At 41.8% G+C, this 7,721-nt stretch overlaps 1 protein-coding gene across 2 annotated transcripts in view; it reads right to left on the bottom strand.

Annotated features, from left to right (window-relative positions):
- Samd3 (sterile alpha motif domain containing 3) overlaps positions 1-7,721 on the bottom strand; it is a 58,905-nt gene that overhangs the window by 3,039 nt on the left and 48,145 nt on the right. For both annotated transcript variants that reach the window (XM_021173945.1, XM_021173944.2), the window contains one exon: positions 5,382-5,582. In XM_021173945.1, coding sequence (XP_021029604.1) covers positions 5,382-5,582 — 201 coding nt within the window. The remainder of the gene's footprint in view (positions 1-5,381; positions 5,583-7,721) is intronic.

Genomic DNA, 7,721 nt, shown 5'->3' with positions numbered 1-7,721 from the left:
TATCAAAAGATGGCCTAGTTGGCCATCACTGGAAAGAGAGGCCCATTGGACACACAAACTTTATATGCCCCAGTACAGGGGAATGCCAGGGCCAAAAAATGGGAATGGGTGGGTAGGGAAGTGGGGGGGAGGGTATGGGGGAGTTTTGGGAGAGCATTGGAAATGTAATTGAGGAAAATACGTAATAAAAAAATATTAAAAGAAAAAGAATGAAAAAAAAAAGAGAGAGAGAGGATCTTGACTGAGAAATGGCCTCTACTAGACTAGCCTGTGGGGGTGGCTGTGGGCATCTTTGGAATTGCTAACCAACATTGGAGGGCCCCTGCCTGGACAGTGTAAGAAAGACCAGGGGAGCAAGCTAGTAAATAGTATTCCTCCAAAGTTACTGCTTCAGTTCCTGCCTCCAGGTTCCTGCTCCAGGTTCTTGTTCTGGGTTTCCTGACTTGACTTCTCCTGATCATGGACTATGTAACCTGTAAGCCAAACAAATGCTTTCCAAGTTGTTTCTGATCTGTGTTATCACAACAACAGAAACCAAGCTATGATGGTTATGTTTCAGCAGTGTCCAACAAAAGGCAAAACTGGAACACTACTGGATTTTCAGAAACAACTCTTGAAAAATACCCAATCTTAGGGCCCTAAGGAAGTGTTTTAGAGACTGTTAGATGAGTTTAACAAAATGTATGTGCAGAACACTGGGCCTCCAAGTTAAAGCAAACCCAATAGAAGTCTCTTGAACTCAAAACCACTTTTGCCTATCTTTTCTAGAATTTCCTAAATTTGGCTCCTCAGAGAATTCCACCCCTACTGTTCTTTCTCCTTCATTGACAGAATTAGGCTATCAGACCTCCTAGTTATCTACACCAATGTGAATTAATTTAGTCACCATTGTCCCTAAGACTCTACCATTTAATGTTGACCATGGGGCCTCATGGGGCCTTAGATATCTGGGTTAAACCATAAATTGATTGAGCTCTGAAAGTCAAGGCATTTGAAGCTGAGACTCACATCCTCATCACGGCGCAGTGCTCAGGTGGCTCTCAGCAGAGAGCTGAGCTGGTCTGGTTATTAGGAAAGGTTTGCTCACTACACAGGCAGGAAAATTAAACGTGAGGAAGATCAAGTCAGCCTCTTCCCCAGGCCCAGGGCCCATTGTTTCTCTTTATTTTGATATAATTTCAATTTGATATTCATGTTTAAATAAATAGAACTTGTGGATGCCCTTAATGAGACCTACTAACAATAACCTGTGGACAGGATGCTCCTTTGCTCTTAATCTTCCTAAGTACAAAGGCACTTACAACTGGGAAATCTAACTTTCTGCCTTGCTCAGATGTGCCAGGAGTTTCATATTTTTTTTTCTAGATCCAGGGTTGCTAGAGAGATGCAAATACCATGTCTCAAACTGTGTCTCTTGCCTGGAACAAGGCTTCTTGGGTATTTTTGAAAAGTGGTTCATCAGGTATGTATCCCTTCCTCTCTGTGTGATATTTCCCCAGAGCTTCTGCATTTGAGGTAAGAATCAGGATCACTAAATGGGCATTTGTCCCTATGTTAAAGATACTATCTTTTTCTTCCTTTCTTCCTTCCTTCTTTCCTTCTTTCTGTTGTGCCCTGAGTCCATGGGAAACCCAGATGAGCCCAAGAATTGCGGAGTCCACTGCAACTCGAAAAAGAGTATTTTATTGTTTCAAGTTCAAACTCGGATCAACTGCCTCGCACTCACCCAATGAATGCTTGCAGGTGATGCCTGAGTCCAGAAAACACTGGGTTTATATAGCGTATCTTTAGGAATCCCTACAGAAAAGGGGAGTAGAAGGCTGTAATCATTTGGTAGAATGGTACTGAAGCAGGAAGGGAAGTTAAAATGGGTGTCTGTTCAGGGACTAATTTTATGGCCAGTCGTAACTGTCTGTGACCTGACCTCTGATTACCTTTTCTCCATGATTTAAACGAGAGACCCTAGTCTCCCTTCAGCTTGTTATTTCTCTAAAGTCTCAAGGACAGGCACCTGAAGAGTTCTGCTGCTTATCAGGAGAACTGGTTTTTGGAGATGCAAAAGCAGGGATGACATCTGGAGCTGTCTCCTCAGGATGTCCTCATTAAAGGGGAGTTCTATAGGTAGTGCCATTTTAAAGATAGGAGAGCAGCCAGGGAGGGGGAGGGAGCCCTGGGCTTGCTGCATGAGAAACCAGCTGTCTGCATATGGTGCTTGCCTCAGGTTGGAGGGAGGATGGGACAGCTTCTGGCAGGGGGGTAGGGAACAGATAGGCAAACTGTCTGTACACAACACTGAAATCTTTCCTTTCTTTCTTTTCTGTTTTTGTTTTTTTGCTTTTTGGTTTTTTGGATACAAGTTTTCTTTGTTCCTTTGTGTATCTCTGGGTATCCCAGAACTAGGTCTGTAGACCAGACTGGCCTTGAATTTACAGAGAACCACCTGCTTCTGCCTGCTGAGTGCTGGGATTAAAGGCGTGCGTGACTACTTCCATCAAAGATAATAACTTTTCTCAGTTGGTTAAGCTGGAGTCTACCAGCTCTTTCCATTTCTCCATGTCTGAACTATGTTGTATTTGATGAGCAGATATACTGAGAATAACTGTCATATGGATTTTTGACAGAAGGGTTTCTAGGGAGGCTATACATCCCAGAATGATTTGGAACTCAGTCTGTAATCCAACCTGCCTCCCTCCTGCCTCCCTCCTGCCTCCCTCCTGCCTCCCTCCTGCCTCCCTCCTGCCTCCCTCCTGCCTCCCTCCTGCCTCCCTCCTGCCTNCTGCCTCCCTCCTGCCTCCCTCCTGCCTCCCTCCTGCCTCCCTCCTGCCTCCCTCCTGCCTCCCTCCTGCCTCCCTCCTGCCTCCCTCCTGCCTCTTTGTAGGGATTACAGAGGAGTACCAGCACACCTGGCTGGCTCACATAAGTTTATCAACAAGATTGAATACCTGGTGGTGCAAATGTCACTGTCTTCACTGCCAAGTGGCATTTGGCTTATCTGTCTATTCTAAAGGTAGGTAAGTAGGTTGGCACTCTACTTACCGTATGGGTAGAATTTCCTCTACTCTCTGTCTACATTTACTTATTTGTAACACAGCATACTAATAAATTCCTATTTCTCTCAAAAGGGTACAAATATGATTCTCAAAAATATTTATGTCATTTTATATTTTTATGTTTTCTAGATTTTGTCAGTAGAGGACTGTCCTGTTGACATAGCTCAATAGTCAGTGAGCATTTCCTTAATTATGGTATTTCCCAATATTTTAGGCTTATCATAAACATTATGTATATATACATAATATATACACATATATACATGTATATATGCATGTGTATATATATATATATATATATATATATATATATATATATATATATATATAGTGTGTGTGTGTGTGTGTGAGTGTGTTTCTTAGCCACTGAATCCATTTGTCATTTAAGTGACTGACCAAGCAGTGAAACATAAATATCCATAACTGCTTCTGTACCTCTCTATATAAATAGAATCCCCTCTACTGATGCGATTTAGCCTAGTGCACAGGCTTTCTCTCACCTCTCTCTTTCTGTGCTTCTCACTCTGCAGTAGTAAGGCTCACTACTATCCTCAATGCAGACACTGATGGACACCAAACGCCCAGCGAATGACGTCACTGATGAAAGAGCCCTTTCTCCACAGCTTAACACATTTTCCTTTGTTGTGCATATTGGAAATTTTCTGCTGATCAATCATAACTCCTTGGCTTCAGAGCTTCTCCTGCCTCATCTTTGGTAGGCTGGGACAACAGGTTCCTACCACAGCACCCACTATAACTTAACTAAGAGATCATTGTTAACGCTGCTTCTCAGAAAGGAAAATATTGTAGCACCTCAGAAGGTTTCAAGAAACTTGAGGTGTTTAATTTTTATCTCCTTCCTCCTAAATCTTGGCCCCATTTGTCTTTTGTTATAACCATAAATCCCAGAGATAGAATCCTAGTTGAAATTTTAGGCAGTCAATAAGTGATTTAAAAAAAATTAAACTTTCTGTTAAAAGAATGTGAAAGAAGGTAACACGAATGATTGTGAGGTAATGAAGGGTCAGGGTGAATTGCTGGGCCCCTTCCCTGAGTGCCAGTTCTCTTGCTCAGCACCTACATCTTGAGCACATCAACTCTGAGAAGGTACAGAACAGCAGAGCCGTAAGATCACTTTATGGCATGGCTGATTTTTCACAATTTGATCCAAACCTGGTCATCTGAGAACAGGGAGACTCAATTGAGAAAATTCCTCTCTCAGAATGTCCTGTAAGGCAAGCCAGCAGAGAGCAGTTTCTTGATTGATGATATGTGTGGGAAGGCCCAGCTCACTGTGCGCCGCAGTGCCACCCCTGGGAAGGTGGTTCTGTGCTTTATAAGAAAGCAAACTGAGCAAGCCAATCCATGGCTTCTACTTCAGTTCCTGTCTCTAGTTTCCATACTCCAGGTAATAAGCTATGATATTACAGTGTACACCAAATAAACCCTTTTTTCCCCAAGTAGCTTTAGGCTATGATGTTTTATCATTGAATTAGAAATCTTAGCCAAGACACTTTAAGGAATGATTTGATGTTACAAAAGAAATAGAAAAGTATTACTTGGGAAGAGTTCTGAGCATACTGTCTTAACTGTCTGTACTGGTTGGTTTTGTGTCAACTTGACACAAGCTGGAGTTATCACAAAGAAAGGAGCTTCAGTTGAGGAAGTTTCTCCATGAGATCCAGCTGTAAGGCATTTTCTCAAGGGGAAAGGCCCCTTGTGGGTGGAACCATCCCCGGGCTAGAAGTCTTGGGTTCTATAAGAGGGCAGGCTGAGCAAGCCAGGAGAAGCAAGCCAGTAAGAAACATCCCTCCATGGCCTCTGCATCAGCTCCTGCTTCCTGCCATGTGTGAGTTCCAGTCTTGACTTCCTTTGGTGATGAACAGCAGTATGGAAGTGTAAGCTGAATAAACCCTTTTCTCCCCAACTTGCTTCTTGGTCATGATGTTTTGTGCAGGAATAGAAACCCTGACTAAGACACTGTCTAAATGAATACAACATGGAATTATTCATGTGAGGAAAAAAAAAAACCCTAAACTAGAGACACCTCATGCCCCTGCCCCCATAGTGTGCTGTACAGGGAACTCCTAAAGACAGCAATGCTGGCTCTCTTGAAGGGACTTTCTGCAGTTCTGACTCAACTGTCGGGCTCACACCCTACTGAGACTCAGGTGCACTGTCTTGCTGGGCTGAGTGGTCACTACTTTAGAGGAAAAGGAGGTGGGGTGGGGTGGAGTGGGTGGGGTGGGTGGGGTGGGTGGGGTGGGTGGGGTGGAGGGTCAGGAGGGGAATGACACCAAGAATAGACAGTTTTCTAGGTGAGTCGCTTACCTGGTAAGGGCACTTCAAGAAAGGAAACATCTTAAGAATGTCCTTGAGAGGGGTTTGGCTGCCAATCATCTTTCTTCTTATTTCCAAAGTCTGGCTCATCCTTTTGTCAACTTCTCTCCAGTCCCTTTCTGTTTTCATATACTCTCGCTGGAACCAGCTGATGTGTTCATCTACCTCCGAGTCTAAATGAGCAGATTCTTCCTGCCAAAGATTTTCAAAGTGTCAGTGCCTCTCACATTTCAGGGCAGTTGAAAACTTTATGAAAATCTGGCTCTCCGTGAGATTGAATAGCCCTCTTCTTGATATATACCTAATTGTGTCTTGCCATGCATATGTAATTTCACTTGACCTTGAACATGGTTAGCCAAGGGGCAGTTATTTATGAAAGCAAATTATATAATTACTTACAATGTAATTCTAATCTATATTCTTTTTAAAAAAATGTATTTTTATTTCTGGGTATGTGTGTTTGCCTATAAATCTGTATATATGCTATGTAGCCCAGGCAGGTGTGAGCTGTTCAACATGGATGCTGGAACTAAACCCAGGGTCTTGGCAATAGCAGCAAGTGCTGTTAGCTTATAAGTCATCTTTTCAGCCTCCTAATCTGTGGTCTTGACAAATTTTAGAGAATTACATTAATTCCTATTTACCTGGTTACATAGAGTTAGATTACCCTGAAAATTTGCAATTTATCAGAGTGTTATTTCTATGCGTTTAATTCTTAGATGGCAAGAAATGACTTTAATTAAGGTTTTTCTTATTATGCATATATTCTCTCTCATGTGTGTATGTGTGCTTGTGGGGTACATGTATATGCATATGAGTGTGGAAGTCAGAGATTGACACACACACACACACACACACACACACACACACACACACACACACTTCACTGAACCTGCAGCTTACCAGGTGGCTTGACTGACTGACAGGAAGGCCCAGGAGTCCTCTTGTCTTTACCTTCCATTCAGTGGACTTGGATTTCAACTCATGTCACCATATCAACAGGAATGCTGAATACTGAACTCAAGCCCATGTTTGTGCTATAACCAGTTCAGGCACTGAGAAATCTACCCAGCTCTGTCTTTTTTTGAAGTGACTTTTTCTAGATGCTGAACAACTCAAGGCCACCAAAAAATGCAAACCAACAACTTTTTTGTGTGTGAGAAATCATCTCTGTGCCAGTCCTGAGCACTATGTGCTGGGTGGGTTGGAGTAGTTAGAGAAAATCTCACATACCCTTGGTAAAAACTTATAAGAGAGCTTTGAGGAAGCAAGAAGGAAAACTTTCTATCAATTTCATTTTGAGGAACTCAGTTGAGGACATATGAATAAAAGCTAACCAACAGGCTAGCTCACCAGGATATAGAGACAGATGGTACCTGTAAGTGTACAAAACCATATCAAAGAACTAGTGGCCTGTGACATCAAATCATCACAAATATTAGGGAGACGTCATGTCTATCCCTATGTCTGTGAGCTCAGTAAGACCAGCCAGACATAGATTGAGTCAATTCCTAGAGAAATTTATCACAATAGCTTAGAATAAAACTTCTCCCATCTTAATTTCATTAGAAGATAAAAATCATTCCACAAAGAAAATGGATTTTAGCTCTCAATTCTACTTAACATTTGAAGTTGAATGCTCTAAATTTATATGAATTGAGAGAGAGAGAGAGAGAGAGAGAGAGAGAGAGAGAGAGAGAGAGAGAATACCTCTAGCCATTCCACAATGCCTTTCTGATGTGACCCTCGAATATAAAAGAACAGTGTGGGAAAGGGGAATTCAGATCACAGTGACAAAGGAGGTTGAAATACCAGGAACCAGGGACACTAACTTGGGCTTATCCCTGGAAGCACACTCTGTTTGACATTGCAAAGGAAATAGGAAACTGAAGAGAAACGTGATTGATTTCCATGTAACATTTCACATGTTATTTTGCTGAAACCCAATTTGGGAGCCAGTATTGTGGAAAAGTTTGAGACATAAGATAAAAATGCAATGTACTAAAAGCTCCATAATTTACTTGGCCTGTCCAAATATACATAAACTTTGCATAGTGTATGAGGCAGTTTGAAATGAAAAACAGGATCATTTCAAATAATGTTGAAAAGCATCTCATATAGTTCCATAAGCATCTATGATTTACAGAAAAAAATCATCAAAATAAAAGGATAAATTAAAAATTATATTTATTCTAGGCAGATACCAGGTACCAAAGTTAAATCAGGATGAAGTTAACGATCTAAACAGTCCCATATCCCCTAAAGAAATAGAAGCAGTCATTAATAGTCTCCCAGCCAAAAAAAGCCCAGGACCAGATGGGTTTAGTGCAG

Source organism: Mus caroli, chromosome 10, assembly GCF_900094665.2.
Source record: "Mus caroli chromosome 10, CAROLI_EIJ_v1.1, whole genome shotgun sequence".
Classification (NCBI taxonomy): Eukaryota; Metazoa; Chordata; class Mammalia; order Rodentia; family Muridae; genus Mus; species Mus caroli.
This window is presented reverse-complemented; position numbering and strand designations above follow the sequence as displayed.